Source organism: Hyposmocoma kahamanoa, unplaced genomic scaffold, assembly GCF_003589595.1.
Source record: "Hyposmocoma kahamanoa isolate Upper Pololo Valley unplaced genomic scaffold, ASM358959v1 220, whole genome shotgun sequence".
In the NCBI taxonomy this organism is placed as follows: Eukaryota; Metazoa; Arthropoda; class Insecta; order Lepidoptera; family Cosmopterigidae; genus Hyposmocoma; species Hyposmocoma kahamanoa.
In genome coordinates this window covers 421,001-447,103 of record NW_020653740.1, presented here as the reverse complement: position 1 = coordinate 447,103, position 26,103 = coordinate 421,001, and the positions used below count along the sequence as shown (strand labels likewise).

The 26,103-nt window shown below is 35.2% G+C and overlaps 1 protein-coding gene across 2 annotated transcripts in view; it reads right to left on the bottom strand.

The window, feature by feature from the left end:
- The window catches only part of LOC113228067, a 67,085-nt gene that overhangs the window by 25,608 nt on the left and 15,374 nt on the right, over positions 1-26,103 (bottom strand). For both annotated transcript variants that reach the window (XM_026461207.1, XM_026461208.1), the window contains exons 3-6: positions 19,408-19,581; positions 15,169-15,338; positions 11,258-11,401; positions 9,439-9,613 (exon numbers count right to left, since the gene is read on the bottom strand). In XM_026461207.1, coding sequence (XP_026316992.1) covers positions 9,439-9,613; positions 11,258-11,401; positions 15,169-15,338; positions 19,408-19,581 — 663 coding nt within the window. The remainder of the gene's footprint in view (positions 1-9,438; positions 9,614-11,257; positions 11,402-15,168; positions 15,339-19,407; positions 19,582-26,103) is intronic.

Sequence of the window (26,103 nt, the reverse complement as noted above, 5' to 3'; positions counted from 1 at the left end):
ACACTATGAGCGACAAACATTATCGAATAAGGTACAATCGATACTGTTCTAAAGCGACGGCGCCAGTTCGTAACTGGCTGAATCGTCAGTCGTCGCTGTGATGATATGTGAGAGAGTAAGGACATGTCTCTTTCATTAACTTTTAGCTTGTTTTAGTTACTTATTTTTTGTTTTCATCTTTGTTTTTTTTTTTAAATCGGAGTTTAAAAACGAATAGCTGAGATAGATGTATGGTTAATTTTGTTATAAAACATAAACAACAACGTCACGGTGAAACCACGTCTAACGAAAAAAATATAGTTAACTTCGTAAGTATTTACAATTTTGTTATATCCCTTCATAATATCAAAAATAAATGATCTAAAATATCACTTACGTAACTAGTTCCTAAATATTTTTAAAATAATCAGTTCCTTGTGTCGTTTTTCCTTATCCAAGTGACCAGATGGCTGGTCAGACAAGAAAAATTATCGAAAAGAGGAGATTCGATAGTGTTCTAGGATATGTAATTTCGACAAAGTTGTAACTGGCACTTTCGACAGTATACGTGTATATTTCTAGTCTTAGAGCTACCGATTGTACCACTTTCCATAGTTTTCTATGGAAAACATCTATCGACTCTGCCAGTTACAAGGTTGTTCTATGCTAGATACTTCGCAAATTGGCAGATACGATTTTTTAAATGTTTGACTCTGAGTGTAAAATACGGTGGTTTGCATTAATATTAGACATAACTGGTTGACGACTTTACCATCTCAGTCAACCCTAAACATGGGACCTGTAAAGAGCCTGAAACCTTTGTTTGTTTCAAAAAATAAATATACACGATTTATACTGGTTTCATAATTAAAGCATATTACTATAAAATGTTTTTTTTTTGGAATCTCTTGTGCGTGACAACAATCATACTGAAAAAGAATTCAAATTTCTAAATGATATTCACGATGATGTCTTGTCCGCTTGGTCTACAGAGGGTGACAAGATATGTGATGATCTATTAAATGATTTCCTCAGTGTTTAGTAGCCTAATAGTTTGACCTACCACCTCTCAATCAGAGGCCGTGGGTGCGAATCCGGACTCGCATCTCTTTTTTTAAAATTTATATATAAATATTTATTTTTATTTAAATTTACCATGAGAAAAATATCGTAATGAAACCTGCACGTCGAAGAAAGTTCACAAAACTCGGAAAACGTGTGAAGTCCCCAACCGCTTTTGTCTATGGTCTGAAGCTTTGCCTGAGAGGAAATATGACTATGGTCTAAATCTTTGTCCTCTCAGGTATAAAAAGGTTGATGATGATGATGGAGCCTACTGAAAAGCAGGTGTTGACTTATGACGAACACATTTCAAACAAGGAAACCGCACGAAAATCTAAAGCACAAGTTATGAAAGATTTACATGATGGCAATTAAAACTGCATCAAAAATAGTATACGCAACATACGATTTCCAAAAATTTCTCAGCTGCCTTTCCAGTAAAGTCTCCCCCTTTTATTTTAAAAGCACGTTGTCACTGATATATGATGATACATTTTACTATTTGCGATACTGGGGTTAGAGGACCAGACAATAGTGGCAAACTTGGAGCAAACGTGCAAACTACCAACCGGTAGCTGTTTATTAGAATTTGTTGAATAAAATATAATTAACGATACAGTACACATTGAAATTTGGTCCGACAACTGCACTGGGCTAAATTGCAATAGTGATATACAGCCTTTAGATGTATGCCAGTAATAAATATAATATCGACATCACCCAAAGATTTCGTGTTCATACACCGATTATTGTAATATTTATATAATTTTCCTAATGTAAAATATTCTTGACAAAGTAATTTTATGAAATAAATGTCTTATTAGGAAATTTAACTATTTTTTTTCGGATCTAAATCGCGTATATTTATTCGCGTATATATATTTATTTCTCAAACAAACCAACGTTTCCACCTAAACCTAAAGGAACCTAACGTCAGTCGTAACTATGGGACATGTAAAGGGCCCGAAACATCGGTTTGTTTGAAAAAATAAATACAGGCGATTTAGATCTGAAAAAAATATAGTTTCATTTCCTAAATGTAACAACCGCGAAAACCTAAATCGATATACACCTTATTGTTTCACTAACAAGTAAGTAACAATTAGCAGCAGTAGAGCTCCTTGTGACAGAATTACCTTTACTATTTGTGCCGCCAAGTAGTAATATGAGCATTATTGCATTTCGGTTTTGAAGGGTAAGAGATCTGGTGAAATTACAGGCACATGGGAGTTGCCAAATTATGGCTAAGGGTGACAGGCGCAGTAGCAGTGGCCCTCAGATCTTTGCGATTTAAAGCTCTGAGTGGCACAGCAATTGTTATGAATAGGCATGTAGCTTACCATCAGGCGCATGACTTGTTCGTCCGTCACTTGATATTTACATATAAAAAATAACAAGACTGAAACTTGTCATGTTACTTATTTTTTCGATTTTATGTTACAAAGTAAAAAAAAATATTTACATAAAAAGACTCAAAGAACTCATGCTGCAGTACAAAAGTTCATTTAAGATATTATAGTTAAAAGTTGATTTAATTTGTCTATGTTACTCGTAATGATTCCATACAAAAAATGATTTCATTGATAATTAATAAATATACGTCAGTAAATTATAAAATCAGTGTTTGTATCCTCTTCTCTTTCAGACCGTCAATTACTTGGAATAAATAATCGAAAGTGTTAAACATTTATTGATTCTATAAAAGCTGTCCATGAAAAGTACCGAAACTGGTAGATTCAATATTTGTTACAATTTTACAAGCCCTGAATACTAACGAATCTACCACTTTCGATAATTTCTAGCAAATTCTAGAAAGGTAAACTATTGAATATGAAATATCTAGAAAAATACGTAAAATTTTTAAATCATGCTAAGGCCTAAGAGAAACACATAAAATTAGCTATCATAATTGGGTGTCACTTTCACGACAGTATTAAAACTTATTATTCTAAATCAAAATATAACTTCAAACTGGTCTACTGTAAAGTATGCATTTTGTAGTTTTGATACTGTACGTTGCAGCAGTGTATATACCGTGGTATATATAAACATATTTTTTGAAATTGGAATTGAGTGACATGGTTTGAATTCCCAATACATTACGATTTATGTGTAAAACACACCCTTCATAAGTCGTGACATGCATAAACCAAGGAAGAAACGAATTTTTCCTGTTGCTCATGCCACACATCAGCGCTTACAATCCGATTTCTCAACATTATAATTTTTTCTTGACTTTAGGTAGCACATAATACAATAAAAAGAACAAAGAAACTCAATTAGGAGAATAGTATTGGAGTGGCCCTGGAAATATTCCAGTAATCCAGTGATGAGGAAAGGCTCTGTTTTGGTATACCACAGGGCAGCTTTGTGGGTCCTACCTTATTCACGATTTACATTGAGCTCTACCAAACTTTCCTGGAAAATTGTGGTTTTTCCCGTATTTTGACGACTATACTTAATACGCCTTACTTGCATACGACGCTGACTGGTCAAAAGCAAAAGCCCACGCAGAAACATTTGTTATTTAAATAATGACATAACTTTCCCATAGCTTATTAACATTAAATGTATAAAAATGGAGGAGTATCTGTTTATGTTATCGAGTCCTTCATTAACAATCTATTTAGCGTAGCTTCTTCGCCCTAACGAAAGTTTCTAGTCTCCGTTACCACTCTGAAAAACTCTGAGTTAAAAGACTTAAGGCAGTGAATCCTAATATACTTCCTAAACGGTGAGGTTGAGATAAGTGTTGCGAAACTTTACGCTATACACGCGTAAGTAGTTTATGTACAGCGCCCGAAGATGCCTCAAATAACATATCACGTATTGGTTGGTGCAGACGGCGTTGATGTGTTGGGTTTGATCCGATATGTTTTTATTGCGTGTCACCAGCTGTCGTTAGTCGTCTCCGACATAAAACATTATTACAAAGTCTTCTACTCAGCCTAGAGAGAGCACATAAGGATCTATTCAACTCCTAAGCATCACTAGGATTATAGAGTTCTTACGGTAAGGCAACTATATATTACGTGCTATCCTTTGTCGCCATTCTGCATTACCAGTAGACAAAAATACCACCACACATAGATCTAGTGTCTCTGACTGTCCCCTAGTACAGTATCACGCTGCTTTCTGAAGTCTACATCGCTAAGCACAGAGTTCAAAGATAAAAGATGTACAATAAAAGCAATAAAACAGTAAACATTTATACTTTAAACAGATTCGATGTAAACCAAAAATTAATTAAATGGTTATTAACACTTAATTACGAAGAGACATCTCCTGAAAGGAGACCCGTGTCCTGCAATGGGACGTATAAATGGATTGATGGTGATGGTGTTGATGGTGATGATGAAGAGACTGTACACCTTTTTTCTGAATTTGTTATTATTTAAGATATCACAAAAATTGGTATCACAAAAAAAATAAATCCATCATGTTCTTGTTACGACTTCAATGTGATATTTATAAAGTAAAATAAGGATTTTATGTAGATATTTTAGACTTGTACTTATCGTGACTATATTATGTACATTGCTCATACACTGAACACATCATTTTGAGTTATAAAAAAACTACAGTAGTTTTAGGGTCGTATTCCAGAACTCTACTCAATGCTCAAGTCAGGATTTGAGCAGACTTAAGTATGATTTCAAGCACTGGAAATACGACTCTAATGGCAAGGACTTGAGTATGCTTTCTAGTGCTTTGAATCATACTCAAGTCCTGACTTGAGCATTGAGTACAGTTCTAGAATACGACCCTTAATGTATCATTAATGTATCATATCATTTAGCTCGATACTTTCGAATAACAACTGATTGTGAATTTATAATATTTTCACTATGGATGACTACAAAGCAGACCTGTACATCGGATAGATGTTTATTTGCTTACATAAAATCCATTGATTTCAATGAAATTTGTTTACACGTCCAACAACTGTACAAATTCATCAATATTAAGAAAATGTTCCTATTTTATTGTTTGCTACCTTGCTGTGATAATTGTTGGCGAAAACATTTTTAATCTACGCATAATAATGCGTGAATACATGAATATAATAATACATTTATAACTATTTTGGTCCGTCAATATATTTCTATGTACATACATATTCATTAGTTTTAAACAAAGATCAAAAGGTGCCCATTGAGACAAAAAATATAAGGTTTTTTTGATTTTGTGTGACCAATGAAGCGAGAAAATCATTTGAAGTTTATAAGAAGTATTTAGAATTTATATTGAATGAATATATCAATTTAAGCTTGGAACGACAAGGCCTTGCGTTTAGGCTTGTTTACTGTGTTCGCCCGTTCACATTTATTTACGCAGCTCGCGCCCTAAGTCCAATTTCTAAATGGCTTCAATATGTCCGCACCGCTCAACCGACTCTGGCTCTTCCAGGGTCTAATTCAGAATTGACAGAGTAAGATGGTTATAACGTCGATAAGAAGAGAAACCGTTTCCCCTGACTATTTACTCTATTATTGCGACCACAACCGTCTGTCGGTACAAGATGTTTATTAATAGGCCGGGGCATGGCATAATTAGAATATTTCTCTAAATAGCCCTCAATTGAATGAAGTCATAAAGGCAATTGAAATACACACAAATGAACTTTTTGCTCATTTCTAATTAAAAAATCAACTTGAAAGTGAAAAAGTACTACATTAAGGTATGATATATTTGAGAAAATATTTATGTTATGGAGTCAAATAATATCCAAGTGTTTTATTACTAAATCTTATTACTGAGAACAAAAATTAAATTTCCCTTTAAACGTTCTCCAGCATTTAATAGCACTAATTAATATTGGATAAAAAACAAGTCTCGCTTGTTTATCGCTGTATACTTTTAACCTCAGTGAAAGTTGAAACTTTAAAAAGCACGGTTCAAAGGAAGATTAAAAAATTTAAGTTATAAACAACGACAATCTATTGACTGATCCTGGTTGAGTCGCAACAACTCAATCACTCGCTCACAGAGTTGTAATTTACAAGTGTAATTTTATTTAATTTTATTTCTTTGTTATTTCGATATTTACAGTTGTTTCGAAATTTTTCCGGTGGTGAAATTACAAGTACGTGAAACTTGTCAACTAATATCTCAGGGTGAGAGACGCAATGGCAGTGTCCCTCAGATCTTTACAATTTCAAGTTCTGAGTGGCACTGCAATTGCTTTGGACAAGCGAGTCGTTTAACACCAGCCGCACAACTTATTCGTCTCGTAAATTGATATAATGAAAAAAAAATGTGGTATTGGTAAAAAGTGCGTATCTGCACCAAACCAAATTTCACAGGATAGTTAGGCATTCTGCGAACGAAAAAATCACAACTATGCGTACTTTACACAGCAGTTGTACCTTTTTCTTTCCGAGGGCAGAATTAACGTAATTACATCGTTATTTCAATGGCTACAACTTTCATTTTTGCACAGTAAGCATTAATTTATGTTGTCTACGAATTGATAACAATAGATTCCCTTAATCACGCTAATTTGGTTGCCACGACATTTACGCGGATTTGATTTGGCGACTAAATTACTGAAATGGAGACTCATAATCAAATGCTAGTTACGCATAATTGCACTATCTACGACGTTATAGCATTATAATATTGTGTAGACTGTAAAGTTATAAACGTCGTAAAAAGGGTAATGATTTAATGAAGGATTCAAGAACAAAGTGAGCCACCAAAACCGGCTTATTAAGATTGCATAACCCTTGGATATTGTAGTTGTGGGACCAGTCGAGGGCATCGACCGACAGATTCCGATTTTTGCAAATCTCTTTCTCGGTGTGCACTAATGGTTTATTTATAAATATTTTTTTTAGATGAGTCACGACGGCGAAACGAATTTTATGCATGCTCGCTGCCTCACAACTCCAAGTAAACCGGTATTTGTTCACACGAATAATTTTTAAGATTTTATATTGTAGGACACAAAAACTATAAGAATAAAGACAACATGAATTCGAGGAACATCAATAGAAATTTAAAATATGCTCTTTAATGTTTATGTAAATGAATATACAGGTGAGCTAAACTTTTCACGCCCAAGTTGTCCCATATGAGAACATTAAGCAAATAATGTAAACTGTATTCTGATAAGCGAAAGCGTAGAAAGTCAGATGAGAGCCCGCGCTTTTATTGGCTTTTAAGTATTTACAGCCATTGAAAGTTGACGGATATTATAATGGACGTTTCTAATTCGTCAGGCACTTTGGCCTATAAATACCGCACTTATTGCACCATAAAGAAAATTTTTACTTACTACTCATATACTTTAATCAAACTTTGTTAAAAAACTTGTTTTCATTATCACTTGTTACCAGCTTCACTCTTTCACAATGCCTGTTAAAAATAGATATCTTGGAGAAAAAACCAGAGCATAATAATTGAACCCATTTAAGTAGTAGAACCCAAGTAACTGTGCGTAGTATATATTAAACATCTCGTGGAAGGAAAATATAATACGTTGTGATAATGAGTAGGTGTTCGTAATATATGTACATTAACGTCTTCTGGTAAGGAAATATAATTACGTCGTGATAATAAGTAAATGTGCAAATCAACTTTATCGCATTTTCCCCCATTTGCAACGTTAGAAAAATGAAATATGAACCCAATTTTCTGTACAATCACAAGAAATCACGTTCAATTGTGCAAGATAAGTAAACGGTATTTTTATAGTGACTAATCCCTTTTTTATGGTTAAGGTACATTTAATTTAGTTGTCGTAAAATCACGTCTCCGTATAATATGCACGGCACGAAATTTCTAGAAATAGGAAAAAAAAACCTAATTGTGGCGTATTAAGATCTACGATGTATTTTGAAATTCTTTTGTAATTCTTAGGTTTAAGATCCCTTCCCTTTGAATATTATTTTTCATGTTTATGAACAGCAATCTCACGTGTTAGGGAACAATTTTTTTATGATATCAAGTGACGGCACGACCAAGTCATGAGCTGGTGCACAAGCGACACGCACGTAATTTCGCCAGTACCCTTACCCTTCAAAACCGGAACGCTGTAATACTCACATTACTGGCAGAGATCGGTAACGTGGCGGTACTTCCCTGGACGAACTCTTTCACAGGAAGCTCTACTGCCATAAAGTATATGTAACTAAAAATATCATGGTAGTAAAACATCGTAATATTCATTACAATCAATATTTCAATCGCGTTTGTTAGAACTCTGAAATAACAACAAGCACCAGTATCAAAGGGCAGTTGGTCATTTAAGTCATCACTGAGGCTTGATTCACTGAATGTTTTAAATATACTACATTTACACATTAATTTGACCACATACATGAGATCAACTAGTATACTAAATATTTATGATTATGACATGATGGATAAGACAAAAACAATTGAAAATATTTAAAGGGATCAATTCAAAAATCCTGCTACAGCCAAATAAAAACTAGTTTTGTTTAAGTTACCTAAGTTTAAAATGTACGGTTGATACGATAAAGTAATATCGTAGAGGATAAAACAGGTCATACATGTTATGTAATGTTAATAAGCGGCTTCTTAAAAGGAACTATAGTAACTTTCTCCGCTAAAAACGGCCCAAGCATAAACATTTAATGTTTGTCGTAAGTAATCAATCAACGGAAATTTCCTGTAACGGGTTCACTGCTCCTTAATAAATTTGTGCGATGTCTTGACAGGTTAAATTACAGACGTCATCCTCCAGCTTCACTTTATAAACTACGACAAACCAGGCGCTCGTAACTGTTATCACGTCCAATTAATAAGAGCAGGCATGCAACAAGTCAGACGAATAAATCAATACACGTTGCAATAATTCTTCTTACACACAGCACCACACATTGCACAATCAATACACATTGCAATAACACTGGCTATCTTTGCATCAAACTTCATATTATACTTACTTTGAAAAACAGACTACGCAGTTTACACACAACATTGTAAAAAATATTTTACTCTCTTTCGATAAGTTGGCTGTACTTGAACACTCACTTACTATAAGAGCGGAGACGTCTATAACAAACACATGTAAAATTGTAAACATGAGACAAAGTCCTAAAACAACAAGAACAAACTATCTTCTCTAAAAATATAAAGAGACAAAATGAAACCCTACGATATCATTGTTAAATTAACATGTATTACATAGTCAATAACTTACGTAATGAGCCATTACATACTGACATGTATTGTATGTAGGTACAGAAAAGTTATTAAATTCTGTTAAAATCGTACACCTTGACAGGGCAGTGAAAAATATTTTATTTTCCTTTACTGCACTGAAAATGAGAGAGATTGGAACAATACAAAATGTGCGATGTCTCCTTTTCTTTAAATCATGCTTTATCTAGTTGCTATTCGTTAATAAAATAGTAAAAAACTCACGGGGATAGGGAAGGGTCCAGCGCGGTGCTGTCCAAGAGGTACGAAGGGTGACATGCGGGGCTCCTGCGCAGGTTGCGGGCGGTCGGCGGGTTGGGGCCGCAGCGGAAGTCGCATGGGACCAGCTAGTGGGAACGCGAAAACTTGCGACTGTGGTTCTGGGAACGCGTTCATTGGTCTGGAACCAACACCAAAAAAACTTAGAGCTACAGCGTTGAAACAGCGTGACGTCAACAATATATACGACGATACAAACGCAACGACCCTATGACAGCCACTGTAGTTACAACATATTTTAACTGGTTCAAATTAATGTACTTCGAAAGTTCGTTCAAGGTTCGAAGTAATGAACTTAGTTCTTAGTAATAAACTTCAAATTCGAACGTTTTATTGAAATTTAGGGTGTACAATCTCAAAGATAAGCTCATTATATATATATTTATATGTCGCTATAGTAAACCGTGACGTTTATACATACGCGAGAACGTGGAAATTACTTGTTGATTTACTGTAATACAGTAACTGAAAGATTTCTTTTTATTGGTCTGGTCCTAATTTAAATAGATAATCGATTAAAAAATGTCTACGAAAACCTACATGAATGCCTGTCATCATCATGAATTGATATGGAACATCTTTCGTGTTATAATATGTACGAAACGAACTACTCAAAATAGTTTCTTTAACCTCGAATCACTGAAGGCACTTAGAACCAAGAATGACCTGAGAATGAATGAAGAAAGGACTACCTTTTGTACAAGATCCTAAATGGCCAAATTATCAGCCCGATCTCCTGAACCGAATCACATTAGCCGTGCCTTACACGTTACGTGCTTTTGGTTTTAATTTTCAATTTATGTAAAAAACATATTATCAAAAATTTTTTAAAGCATTGTGTAATTGTGTCAACGTTGTTGTAGAGAAATTGTATACATATAGTGCAGGATGCAGCGAATATTATGTACATCTCTAATTGTTATATGTATCAGTCCTAACCTCATGTCTAATTTTTGTTGATTGTCAAATACGTATGATGTTGATGTGCGTAATATGGTAACCTATCATAAACTCGAAAACTTTTTTGTCCGAAATAACTTTTGTTCGAATTTTCATTACACCGAAAACCGAATTATAACGAAACACTTGTTCTTTCGGGATATGTTGAATGTTTATCGCAAAGTGACGATTAGGTTCGGTACTTAGGTAAGGTCAAGTTAGATTTAAAAGAAAAAACATTTTCTTCTCAAAATTACTTTACAGTAGGTATTATTCACACTCCGTTTATCAAACTCGTTTACCGTTAATTAAAAGTTCCAATAACTACTAGTATTAATTAATAGTAAATAATTAATGGCAGAATATTCAACAAGGACATGAAATGACCCATTTTACACGAGATATTTGGAGCGCGGTAGTACTTAATAGATACAGAACTAAACATTCTCCCTTTTATTTCAATATTATAAATTTATTTCAATAGAAACTACTTTTGTGCCATTGCAGTAATGTTTCTCTTCATTCATATTAGGCATTGGTAACAAAAAGGAAAACGAATTTTAAAGTGTTTTATTAAGCGATCTCTATGAGATTTTTTAATTTAAGTATTTCGTTATACGCGGCATAATAAAATACCTAACTTTAATGAAAATTGGCTGTTTGTAATCACAATTTAGACCTTAAATTACCAGATCAATTTTAAATGCGATTGTAACTTTAGGATAATGAAACGTGTGAAATCGACTGACTAACAACTTCAATACTGTACTTATGAAGTCTATTTTGTTTGTATTTACTTTGGTGCAAATATAATGCGCACACTTACCTAGGTTCATCACCTCCGTGGCAAATGATGGCGATACGTTCAGCGTGTGCATTGCGATGGGCAAAAGCGCCGAGGATGTTGAAAGGGAACCGCCGCTCCGTGGGGTCATCACGGCGGCGCTCCACCATACAGTTCATGCGGCCTCTAAATCAACATAATTACGTCTATTTAAAAATTATTAATATAATTACTTATTCCAACAAGGTACATACATATAACTTGTTGGAATACAGGCAGTGATCTTAAATAATGTTTTTAGATTGTCGACGGAACGTGGTAAGTTGTGCGCCTCAACACGCCTACCCATAACAGTTGCAATGCTACACAGAGCTTTAAGTCGCTAAGATTTGAGGGACACTGCCACTGCGCCTGTTATCCAGAGACATAGTTGACAAATCCCACACACCTTAATTTCACTAGCACCCTGACTTACCCTTCAAAACCGGAACGCAGTAATAGAGCTAGCAGTAGAGCTCCCATGTTGTTTGTTTTTCAACCATGTTTTGGAACATATATCGTCGTGGGGCTCCCGAAACTTGGTTGAGTTCAACGCCAAGAAAACCCAGGTATGCGCGTTCAGCTCCAAAAAATCCCCATTCCTTCCACTTCCCTATTTTCAGGGTACAACGCTGACGCTCCAGGACAAGCTCAGCCTACTAGGGATGAGCGTCCGGAAGGACATGAACAACAAAGAGTATATCGAGAGCGTCATCTGTACCGCGTCGCGCAAGCTTGGCATCCTGAATCCTGGCAGCATGGAGTACTGTTCGCGCCTTTGGGACGGCTCTGCCAAGTACTTACTCGATGCCCTAGATGGACTGCAGCGCTACGCCTTCCGTGTTGTCAACGATCCTCATGTAACTGAGCATGCGTAGTCGTTACAGCTTCGCGGAGATATAGCGTCTCTTAGCGTATTCTATCGTCTGTACCACGGTGAGTGCTCTGAAGAGTTATTCAATCTTATCCCTTCCTCTCCTTTCCATCAGCGGACCACCCGTGCCGGACTGCGTTGCCACAGTTGGACGGTCAGTTCAATACCGTCCCGCACTAAAAAGTTTGGCAATTTGTTTATAATGTTTAACCATCAAATTATGGAACCAACTCCCGGCGCATGTATTCCCTCCCCTCTATAACATCGGGTCCTTCAAACGTAGTGTGAAGAAGCATTTGGCCAGACCGGCAAAATGATAGTGACGGAGTGAAGATATTTGTGTTTTCCATCTGTTACTCTCATCTCTGGACTGTATTCGCACTTTCCATCAGGCGCGGTGCAGTCATTTTGCCGAGTCACAATAAAAAAAAATAGAAAAAGCTCCTTGTGACAGAGTTCGTCCAGGGAAGTACTGCCACCTTACCTATTTCTCGTTGTTACTGTCCAGAGGGTCCTACAGTATTTGAAACAAAAAACCTGATTTACCTATTAAACTACACTGCATACTTGTATATTATAATTGTTTCCTTTAATAACGTAGCGCTACGAAATTCTATGAAAGATGTGATTTAAGAGGACTTAATAAATGAAACTACATGATACATAGCTTATGACGTGAATAATAAAGATAAGAAACCTATATTCGTTCAAAGAAATATAAAAACGCGAGGTGGTGTACTGAATAATGTGCTTTTTATGCTTACAGAATGTTTAAATTTCATGTTGCCTTGTCTCAGTAACGTGATGGTTGTATCTGTTTTGCTACAGGACAGAATAATTTTAGTTATTCCTTCGGAATAACAATTTGTAAGTAATGTGTGGTAACATATTATAGGTGAGTATGGAAATATAGGAGAGAGTGGAAGAAAAATATACGTTGTGCCAACCCCACGTAGCGTGGGATAAGGACAGGAAGAAGAAGGTAGTAATATATTAATAGCCTTGGTAGTATGGTTTGACCTACCGCCTTTCAAGCAGAGGCCGTGAGTTGGAATCCGGCCTGGCACATCTGATTTTGTCAGAATATATGTACGTTTAATTTAAAATTTACTATGAGCTTTTCGGTGAAGGAAAACATCTTTGATTTAAACTTTCAAAATTTTCACACATTGTTTGATTTTTAATTCGAGACTTAACCACGTATAAAACATACTCGTATTTTAATTGCCTCGACGTTTCGGATCGGATGGGTTGATGATCGATCGAACATAATAATAGGTACTGTATAAGTAATATAATACTTATATGAAATCATAGTTAACACGATAGAAATCCCTAATTCTCATACAAATGAAGTACGAGTTGAGGCATTCTTAAAAATTTGATAATACAAATTTAAAGATATCTTTATATAATAGTATGTATTTAATAAATATATATAAGTATATGATTAAACACTATTCATTCGCACACGAATTCTCTTAAAAAAAAGAGCAACAGACTCTTTATAACAACATGACGACACTTTCAAATAATATGTCGAACTTTAATATATTCTCTAGTAAAGACCCCAGACTTGACGCGTGCGGGAGACGAATTTAACCACTTGGTAGTTGAAATTGGAATGCAGATCAGCAACTTCTGTTATATTTAAAGTTTATACGTATATTATATTGAATGCTAATACAAGCCAAGCATTCAATATAATATATGTATGAACAATATATGTATTTCCTATAATAATAATAATAATAATAATAACGCTCACAATCAACATAGCCCCGCACTAGGGAAACCCTGTGTCGCGGGTGCCATGGACACACACACAACCACAAATTACACCCAAACTCACGAGAGAAATAAATGTAGGCCATACAAATATTTCTCCCGGCCCGGGAATCGAACCTGGGACCTCTGCGTGGCAGTCCGGCATGGTAACCGTTCGGCCACGGAGGCAGGCACGGAGGCAATTTCCTATAATGCTTATACATATATTGAACGCTTGCCTTATAACCTTTATTTATCACCTATAAACACGTCAGAAAAACTTATGTATTACTTCAGTATTTGCTACACATAAGTACATACTAAAATCTGAATGCTTTTGAAGCATGCTATAATAAGAATTAGTGTTTCGGATTACCGATATCCTGTGATAGAATTTTTCCGCCTAACAGCAATAATGTACCACTATTTGTTTCGTATACCGTGAGCTCCTTGTGAAAGGTTTTTTCAGAGAAGTACTGCCACCATCGAGTATATAACTAGAAATAGTGACGAAACGTCATTTAATTTGTTTGAAAACTATTACGCCAAATCTGTGACAACTGCGTTCCGATTGGCCAGCCGGAATTCGAAATAATTGACGGGGGTCGTCAATTGGTTCACTTCAAATCAATCGACGAATTTGACTTGAGCGTTGCTATATTGGACAAAAATTGCAAAATTACAATATTTAATTACCGATTAAATGTTTGGTTTGTAATTAGATAGATGTTTTGCTGTTTTTCCCACACCTCCGAATGGAACAGCCCCCATTGTTAGAGATATTATCTTTATTACAATAAATACAGAATGCTTTTGAAATATACGGAGACGTATACACAGGTCAATATGGTTGGCGCTGTACTATTTCAGTTTTCTAATTTGTTAATTCAGCGCAAACGAGATTTGATATTTAAAAGTGATATAAGGCCCATTTACTTGATGAGTTGCCATGGATGGATGGCCCTTATTTCGTCTCTATTTCTGGTTATATACTCGATGACTGCCACCTTTCCTATTTCTGCCGTCAAGCAGTAAAATGAGCGTTACTGCCTTCCGTTTTTGAGAGGATAACAGTGCTGGTGAAATTACATAGGCACATGCGACTTGTCAATTTATATATCAGGGTGACGGGGGTAGTGGCGGTACCCCTCAGATCTTTGTGATTTAAAGTTCAGAGCGGCACTACAGCTGTTATGGACAGGCGTGCTATTTACCACCAGACGCATGACGTAAATTGTGGTAAAAAATACTACTTTAATGTTGTTTGGCTTACTTTTGGTTGCTAGCGAGGAAGGCGCCAGCAAGGTCATCAAGGTCGAACTGGATGGGCAGCTTAAGCATCGGCCTCACGGCATCCAGCTCGTCCTCGTCCTCAGCAGAGCTATCCGACTCCAGGCTGTCGTCGGCAGAGTTATTCGCTTCATTTTTAGAGTCGTCGATTTTCTGAAATAAAATGTAATGTTGATTTTTAGTTGCTAGTAAATATTGGCAGTAAGCGAAGAAATGTTAACATGGATTAAAATTGCGGGAGGTAACCTTGGGATAAGTATGAAGTTTCAATGGCTTATTCTAACTACAGATTCAATAATAACATCATTTTATTTTCTCTTCAACAATGATATAGTGCTGCGAATTGTAACTATATAGAGACCACTATGGTCTGTGATAGAGACTGTGGTACGTAAACTAGGAAAACCATGTACACTTTGAAGATAAATTTATTTACAACAGGAAAATACTATAAGTAGTTATTACTTTTGTGCAACATAAGTTTCATAAATATATCAAGAATAAGATGCCATAATAATAGAGTAGCGACGCAATGTAACATTTTTACTGAGCTAATTCCTGGTCCAAAGAGAGTATTGAAGTGGAATGAGTTTTTTTAAACTGGATGCTCTGATCACTTATTACAACTTATGTGTGCATGTGCAATGCATTAATTCATCAATTAGGCTTCTTTTAATATGAAACAATTTGGTTATGAAAACATCATTATTTTAATGTTCGAGATATATTTTTATTTAAGTAAACTTTCATTCATAGCCAACCACAAATAGAATGGTAAATAGTACTTTATTATTATAATATCAATAGAATAATTTAGTAATAATCTTTAACCCATATATTAATAATAAATAATAAGATTTTCGTTGAAGAAAAACTTATAAACTTCTTGCTCAAATATATTATTAAAGTAATATAGTATCTGAAAGAGGTACATGTACCTATAATTTAAATAATTTAAATACAAACTACAAACATTATTGCGTTCACTACATTTTACACCACATTTTTATCTTCGTCCTGAAAAATTACATGAAACCACATAGATTCTCTAACGATGTTTTCTTTCACCAATAAGCTCATGGAAAATTGCAAATTGAATTTCGCACGTATATTCCGAAAAACACAGAGATGTAAGCACGGCTTCGAAGCCATGACCCTCTGCTTCAGAGGTCAAACGGCTGCCCAGGCTGAAACGTCAATAGACATACTTATTTTTTTACCCGCGCTTATTTTACAGCATTTCTGAAAAAGGATTTTGTCCACCGCTTCGCTTGTTTTACTTGATGAACTCTATTATTAAATATTTTTGAAAAATTACTCCACTGGTTTGTTATAGTTATTAATACAAAGATCGATCTCTAGCCAGGGTTTGGTAGCTGTAAAGTTATCTAACTAGGTGACGAAATACTTTCATAGATTTCTCATAGATGGTGCTATGGCTAAAAGTCGTTAAAAACCAAATAAAAAGATCCGACAAACAAGCACATGGAAATATTCGTGAGATTCACTGGTTTGTTCCGTGGCTTAGTTGGCATAGCGTCTTGTACGGTTTGCTAGAAGACGTCGATTCGAATCCGGACGGATCGAAGGAATTTTTTCTAAGTGTTCGATTTTTGTATTAAGAACTCTATTATTTTTATAAAACTATTCCTGCACAAAATAATCGAAATGTTTGCTGTAATAATTAAAAATCGAGTGGAAACGAGTATCAAAAGCATTATTATGTTATAATGCATTGTGTGTTTGTGATGGCACATGAATGGCGGCGGAATAAATGGCATTTAACACTTTATAAAAACGCGTTGTGTGAAAACAAGAACGTGATATCTCGTTCTGTGCTGTTTGCGGGCTACAATAGCTCGGACATCCTGCGCGAACAATGCGCCCGCGCACCATTGTTCCACCGCCCTCCGTTTGTAAATATTGTCGACATTAAGATAGATACCTCATCGCTCAATCAACCTGCAATTTTATTGCCCTACTAAAGCCATCAAAACAACAACATTTGTATTTTTTTTCATCGTGCTTCCAGTAATAATTTTGGTATTAACAACTTCTCTTATTCGATTTCTAATTCTTGAAGTCGCCTTTTCATAATTACAAGAAACATTTTAAAGCAATCTAAAGTTACAACTTATAGTCTTGGTTCATATCATTTTGAAAAGTGAATCACACACATTCTAAAATGTTTCAACTAAAACATTCACATTTTTTAACTAAAAATAAACGCTACGATATTGTGTTGTGGAAACCTCACTACACCATATCCATACCATTTATAATAGATCAAACAAGCTACAATATTCTTTAACATCACTTACGCTAACCAATTGCTATCCGTATAAATAAACACAAGTAAATTGAGTAGGCACGTATGACACAATAGGTATAAATACTTATTCGTACTTGCAAGGAAAACCATAGAGGAAGTTTCCACAGTCAAATGAAGATATCGTGGCTTATTATTATAATGCTTGATGGTAGATAAGACTTAACCGGACCCATATCTAAGCTTGTTTGTAACACTACCTGCTTAAAAGAGGATGATTTAGTACTTAGATACGTTTGATGCCTTAGCCTAGTACCACCTCCGTATTACTTATTGGTTCAATTATAATCTCAGTACACAGTACTAGTAATATTTTCTTCAAATTGAAAAGGGACTACTACTGAGGTACCCTCCTTCCAACAAAAAATAATCATCAAAATCGGTTCGCAAATGTATGAGTTATAGCGTAACATACAAAAAAAAACATACAGTCGAATTGAGAACCTCCTCATTTTTATAAGTCGTTTAAAAATTAAACAGAATAGTACTTGTTCTTTTAATTTGACGAATAAGTACTCGAGTCGTCTTTGAGCTGATAATTCACAATGAATGACAAATCCAATGTGTAATTGTCTCATAAAAAATAATAAGATCGCGATAGTATGTAAAATTTAAAGACAAATATCCAAAAACATATTTTGACTTTGGTTTTCATTTAACTTCATTTTATTCTAGAAACTATGCATACATTCTGTGTACAACAATGAATTTAGGAGCATGATGGAAAAATATAGTTAATTTTATTAAGTGAACGATATTATTTATGGACTAGAAAATTGAAGGAACAGAAGTGCAATAAGCAACAACGTCATTCTTCAAATCTTAATACCTAGATTTCTCTACTACGCCTGTAGTCCAAGAGCAACGCAATAACACAAAATGTTATTGCCAAAGCAACGTGCATTTCTTTATACCTCGTTCATTATACACGAGCCTGTCTGTTCTCATCTCCATAGTTTATTCCTACATTTTATGCATTATTTGCATGTGTTTAAGATTTTATTTTGATATTTTTACATTGAAAATAAAATAAAAACGTAAAGTTGTAATTTACCGTTCTATTATTATTATTTTACTACCAATATAACAGTAATATCTTCCTATAAATGTGGAGTAATAAAACGAAATAATATCCGCTTTCACAAGTGCAACGGTCGCGAAGCTAGCTGCGGCGCGAGCACACTACGAGTGAAAGCTCATGACGTCATTGCTTGCACCAAGCACACTTCATCCAAGCGACATGTTGCACAATACCGCTTGGATAATCCTTTTTTGGAAACCGTCAATTGTGAGGGCTTAATAGCGAAGTTTCACTGATAAACCAAAGTGATCATACGCACATTTGGAAGTTACATATAATTCTACACTTTTCTGTTAAAATAAAAGTATTTTAATTTAATTTATAATTTAACTTACAATGAAAATTTCACTTTGATGATGTCCAACTATTACGTTGCGTCCAAGAAAACAAAACAGTGAAATAAAAATCCAATTACAATAATGTGAAAAAGCGCGCGTTGATGTCGTAAACACTGACCGGCAATCAATTTATCCACTATCCCACCAATGTTGCATAACTTGTGTACCTATTTATATATAAACAAACGTATGGTCAACAGCTGTCGTGCGTCAAAGTATTAACACTAAATGTTTATATTGGAGAGACGAATGTGTTACATCCATTTAGTACCTACTACGATGACATTATAGCAAAGAGCTGCGAATAGAAGATTTTTTATAAATCTCTTTTTGGCTACTTATCTTCATTGACCTACCATTTTTTCCGTCTGTTCTCGAGTTAAACAATACACGACATACTTTATGCGAAATAAGCAAATATGTGGTACAAAGATCGGTCTAGTTTAGTACCTGCTACGAGCTTTCAATAATTACCTGTAGTTTGTCCTCGTCGATTTTGGATTCGGCGTGGCTGAGACCGTCGTCTTTTAGTTGGCTAGCGGCCGGCGCAGGCGGTTGGTTGGACTGCACAGACGCAGCGGACGATTGCGCTGCAGGTGGTGGCACACCGTGCAGAGCGTGTGCGTTCGCAATGGGTAATGGCTCATCCTGTAAATTGATACATAAAAATCTATCAATTCTGTACATTCACGACTAATTTGAATGATACTTGTAAATATAGACCGATCTAATTTTTCAAGGTAAATCAATTTTGGTCACTAAACCATTTTGCTTCATTTAAATTCGTATGGTTGAATACTTCCAAATTTGATTGTCAATACAATATATGTAAATACAAAAGCCAATACGATTAAATTATTCAGAAGCAGACATCACAAATAATTTAATGAAAACAAATAGGTAAAAAGGTATATGGGAAATAAAAAAATATAATTCTCGTCTATTTCTATGTCTACAGCGAAAAATGCTAATGGAGTCGCAAGAGGTGAAGCGCAATTTTCCGCGTAATCGCTTTTTGTGGATTGCTCATTCAACACAATTTTAGGAAACCTTACAAAATGTTGTTTCTGCGACAAATTACGAGATGAAACCATTGCTAACATCGCCGCTCACTTTTAGCGCAAAAACCATCTTAGCAACTCATCACAAAATGGCGGATGCCTTTGCATGTAGCCGAGCTATTACGTAACTTTATGTAACACCACTATGTGTAGGTAGGTACCTAAGCAGACATTAACGTTCTTCATTGTTCGTGTCAATTGCAACGTTCTCACTGCATAACCACCGCTAGTGGCAAACACAATCATGCAAAGCGTTTTTAAAGAAACATTTATAGGAAAAGTGCAAGGTTATTTGCGCAGTTAGCGCGACTATTTTACGTATTGTCTTCTGTACAACAGCTTAGATATGAACCGTGAGATTTTCGTTAAGATGACCAGAGGTTGTGGTCGTAATTATATGCATATATAAAATTTCGACAACATATAGGTAATAGGGAATAAATAAATGATAATTCAATATAGATAAAATTAATAAATTGTGTACATTTGTTTTATTTTATGGAAATCAGTGCAATAAAAGGCTATATTTCAATAACAATCTACAAAAATCACCTCGATAAACAAACATATATATTTTCCTGACCTAAAAACTTCACTAACAATTTCATCACTGATCTCAATCAGTACCTGTTTAATAGTTATTCGTTTTAGAATCCCTAAAATGCAAATTTTACGCTTGCTGTTCTTTATGCTTGTTAATATAGTTCATATTGTCCCAGTCGGTATTAGGTACTATATAAATACTACATATAGACGTTACGTTACGTTGGTTTTACACATTTTGATGTACTATCAAAATGTGATACCAAAAATTACAAGTAAACCACAAATTCCAAAGATACCGTTGCAATTTCCTTTTTTGCCGAATTCTCTATATGTTGAATGAAATTGACATCGTAAAAGTATTGAAAGCTATGAAAAAATGGTGTGCATGTGTGTCTATCAAGCGTCAACGACAGCCATCACCATCAGCCGTCAGGGGCAGCCGAGCGCGAAGTGTTCGCGACCGCGACTGATAGAAAACGGCGATTACGTCGTACCACTATTGTCGCATTCGTATTGTATACTCCACCCACAACACTTTTACTAGATTTACGAAACGCTTTAAAGCGTTTACAGCGGCTGTTGCCTTTCGGAGATGATTGCGTGATAACGAGGAAATTACACATCCCACAGACTCAAAAAGCTATCTAGGCAATTCGACATTACCTACATGTTAGAAATCTGAGCTCCAAGAAATGTTGTAGTACAATATTATCTCTATGTGCCAACTATTTACCGAAGACAGTTTCTCTCGAATAAAGCGCCATCTGCGCCAAAACTTTGAATTTACATAAATGATACCTGTTACGTATCATAATTTCATTTTTTTTTTTAGAAAGTACTGTACTAATTTGTTTTATTGATACAAAGATCGAACACAAGGAAAAATTCCTTCGATATGACTGGACTCCAACCAGCGTCTGCTCCCATTTACATAAGTGTTTTTAGTTCGTCTTCAATCTTAACGAAGAACCTAAGATGCCTTACTTTTGAGGTCACTCTTTCAAACAGCAACTTAACAGTAGGTATTATTATAATTATTAGATAAAACAAGGCTGCTTAGTAAAAACTCACAACTTCAGATAATCCATGCTGAATTTCTAAAATGTTTAGAACAAAGTCGGTTTCGACTGGTATTTCGACATGTGTCATTCATGGGATTGCAATGCTAGCCGCAAACGACTCGTAGTTAAACGACAGCGGCTATTGTGTTTATTATGTAAAGAGAGCCTATGGAGGTGGTCAATGCCCCAGCGGCAGTCCAACAACGTGAGGAGCAATCGCAATACGCATGAATGTGTCCGACGATTGATGTGACTCGCTGCGGTGAAAGAGCCATAAAATAACCTTTGTCAATGTCCCAATGGGAACAAAACAAACCCATCAACTCTGATCAGGAGGTTGAAGTTTAATCCACTAGCAGCGGTTTGTCAAGAACAGATTATCTCAACCACCACTTAAGCAGTACAAAAAACGCGCCATCGAATAAAGAAAAGTAAGCGGAACTAAAATAGTTCTCATTGCGTAATGTACTTATACGTGTATATTTGCTGTGGAAAGTAATACTCGATAATCTAATTCCGCTCCTTCTGGAGATGACTGTATGAAACTTAACCACATAAACCTACAATAACTTAAATTTCGTACACTGACAAAAATAAATTCTACCATTACAGTCAAATTACTAATATAACGCGCGCGCACTGATAGCTCCGCAATAGAGAAACTCTGTATCAGCGGCCATGGACATGGATAGATTACCACAAATTACACTCCAAACTCACGAGAGAAATATATGTAGGCTGTACAAATGTTTCTCCCGGCCCGGGAATCGAACCTGGTACCTCTGCGTGGTAGTCCAACACTGTAACCGTTCGGCCACGGAGGCAGTTATGTATCTTTATGTACCATGGTTAGTAATAATATTTTTATGTTATATAAGAATTACAGAGACAACCACGGATACTGTTAAAGTGTTGCAGTATACATTTATAAAGTCAGCTGTGTTAAACCAAGTAGCTTAAATATTACTTAAGAACGTATTAAATTAAAACAGAAAAATGACATTGAAATATTTGTATCATTTTAATATAACAAAATAACTTATATTGAACATCTCAATCAACAATAGTTTATGACTATGCTACTATTATGTGAAAAATGATCCTTAATTTGTCTTAAGAAATTAATGGTATATAAATAGTCACTAATTAGAATGGTAAATCACGTTTATTCGTTATCTTAGTTAGGATGCAACACTTCTGCCAGCCCGACACAAGTGCTGCATCATATGTATGATTCGTGCAAATTAAGATGATAGGTTGCGGGCAACTGTCAGAGTCAACGAAGCGCGCAGGATTAACGAGGATCTGGAGATTGGACGCAATAATTACCCGATGACAGAGCAGTAGGCAAACGGATGCCACGGCAATGATTGCAGTGCGCGTGTGTGGAAAATCGCCTGCTTCCGGTCCTAACAAACATCTCAGTACGGACGTAGTAATATCGATTTAAATTGAAAAACAAACGACATTTATAAAATAATTTTACATTAGAACTCGAGTATATAAACATATTTTAATGTTATTGAAGCATATATATTTAATGTTATCAACGTATATGACTATGCATTTTGTACGTCATCATCATTTTGGGCTTGAAATCATGAAAATGGTCAATATTTAAGTAACAAAAGAACTTGATCATACTCTTAATAATATAGGTACCGCCTGGAGCCATTTACCAACACGACTTAAGAGCAACATGCTTATTGATTTAAACCTCTTGAAATGCTTTCTGCTTGTATTCAATTAAAAAAGGATTGCTTCATCAAATAATAAGCCATTAAAATAGTATTTGTGAAACAATAAAGCCATTGATTGGGTAGCCATCCGCCGAATGAAAAGTTATCATTGTAATGCTTACCAGGCCAAGTACGCGTTAATTTTCATACAATTGGTCACGGCGACTGATTCAAGGATTCATGCCTCTTAAATGTTTACATTCCGATTCACCGGTCACCAAAAATATTATGAGTTGGGTACTCTTATTATTTATTTGCATTGCTGGATGATTCCGTCGCTATTATGCAAGCCCTCACATTCATCACACCGTTAAAACAATCCTTCGTCATCTGCTTTGTGCGCCGGTTTCAATAATAAACATATGAATGAAGTTAACACGGTTCATTAGAAAGTTCACATGACCTCGCTTTTATCTTAGAAATTCCATACTGAAAGAGCTGCTATTCAAAAATATAAATTAAGTAAGCCAACGCCGGAACATTTCGTGTTTACAAAAACAAGACTTGACAGAAACTAGAGACAGTCACACATTTAGCATAACAATGCTCGAAGTATGAGATGTGCGGTTCGAACAATAAAGTCGAAGGAAAAGAAAGTGGTACCTCTGTGGTCGAAAGCAATATTAATCTATACACGAATAACTGTTACTGGTGCGCAGAGTTTATTTATTTTGGGCTTGCATTGGAGTGTTTTCACGCATCATGAATATTCATCTGCCATCAGAAATCGGCCCCGCCTACAGAGTGTGCTTTGTAGTTGTCGCCTTATAGTAAAGTTTTAATCATTCGCTTGTTTTCTACAAATATTTAATTACGTCAGCAAAATAGGAAGCGTCAAACGTATGCACGAATACGGTAAAACTTAGCGGGTAAATTAATGTTAACAGGCAAGTGTTACATTCGAAACGCACTTGTAAGTCTATTTCCACGTTTACAAAGAGGTGCATCGGCAACTCAGGGTCAGTGAACTCGTGGACCGGTCACTTTCGCCACAGATAGAAATAATCGCAACTCTAGGTAGCAGACGTTATTTAAGAAGTCGCCGGGTGATGCCAACGGTGACCTCTGACTTCGCTCTACCGTTCTCCTCGACGGCTTCAATGTTGCAATTGCATCGCACAAACACATTTTAAATCTTAAAACCACCAAAGAATAGCGAGTTTTGGTAGGTATTAGTAGATATTTACTCCTCATAAACAAATTTATAGATGGAATCTGCTAACAATTATTGAATCATAAACCGGATTTTTTATAAAAACTAGTACTTTATGCAATTGTCTCAAAGATTTTTATTATTATATTCAAAATTAATTTATTCAAAATTCAAATACGAATAGTCCAATTTATTCGAAAGGACACTAACATTTGACAATTTGGATGTATTTGTTGTATTGGATATATTTGTAGATGACGAACTTTAACAGCAATGCTTATTCAAAACTACGCTGTACTCAGGTTGGAATAACTTTCTTAAAAAGAGAAATGTCTGATGTATTTTTTATAGATTAAATCTTAACATTTATATGAGTCCAAAAAGACTCAAATTATGCGAGTTATATAGTCTTCTATGAAGCTAAACCGCTAAAGAGTTCAGAAAATGGCGGTAAATTGCTGCATTGTGAAACATTTTACGGTGAAATTCAAGGTGAACAGGTCGCGACGGCTCGTCCACGTCCCAAATCTCCATTCGGACTGTAAGACCGTGTGCGCGCATTCATTATACCTATTCTCCACAACTCTCGGACTATCTCAAGCTCAATTATGCCGCTCATTACATAATCAAACACGAAAATACGTGAATTAAACATAATTCTCCGCGATAACGATCAATAAATTTTCCTCAACATTATAAACATGGTAACAATGAAAGACCAAATAAGCTGCGCTTTCAAGGCTGCCGTGTTTAACTCCGGCTTGAGACAGCTCACATTATACTGACAATATATAAAATGTTGAAGAACGTGACGATACAAATGACTCACGAGATGCTCTTTGTATTTTTTACATTTTTTTTGTGGCACTTAATTTCCACAACGTGTTTCGAACTTTTGATGTGAACTCTTGAAAGAGACTATTTCCAAATCAACGTTTCACTTACACAACTTGGAATCAGCTTTTTTCTCCTCTGAAATGTACATAATAATTCTTAGTCTATATGTAAGTATACAAACTAAAACTGATTCAACAAGATCTACTTATAATGATATGAAGCCAATAACCAATTCGTGAGTCCTATAGCCATTGGTTGTATGTTGGCTCATATAAATAATAAATAAAATAATTTTATTGTAATATAAAATTTATTGAATATCACAAAGTTTTAGGTACTACCATAATATTCAATTATTTTTTGTCCATTATTAGGTATTTTATCCGGGCGGATCGAAGGAATTTTTCTTAGTGTCCAATCTTTATATTAAGAATTATTTAATTTTATTATTTTATCCAAACTATCCAAAGTAATCCAAACTAATATTATAAATGCAAAGGTCCATATTCACGCCTAAATCGCAGAATCAAATTTGATGACTTTTGATATAGAGATAAAAGGGACCTAGGAGAAGGGGGCTACTTTTTGTCGCAAAATAAATCTTAAAGAGGTTAAAATAGGGAGTGATAGGAAGTTTGTACGGAGAACCAATGCAACTCTGAAAATTAGTATAGGTCAGTAGGCTACCTGAAGTACTTTTTCACAAAAATAATTAATCCAATTTTACGATTCTTTAACTACGTAAATTTCAGAAAATTTTCACTTAATAATGA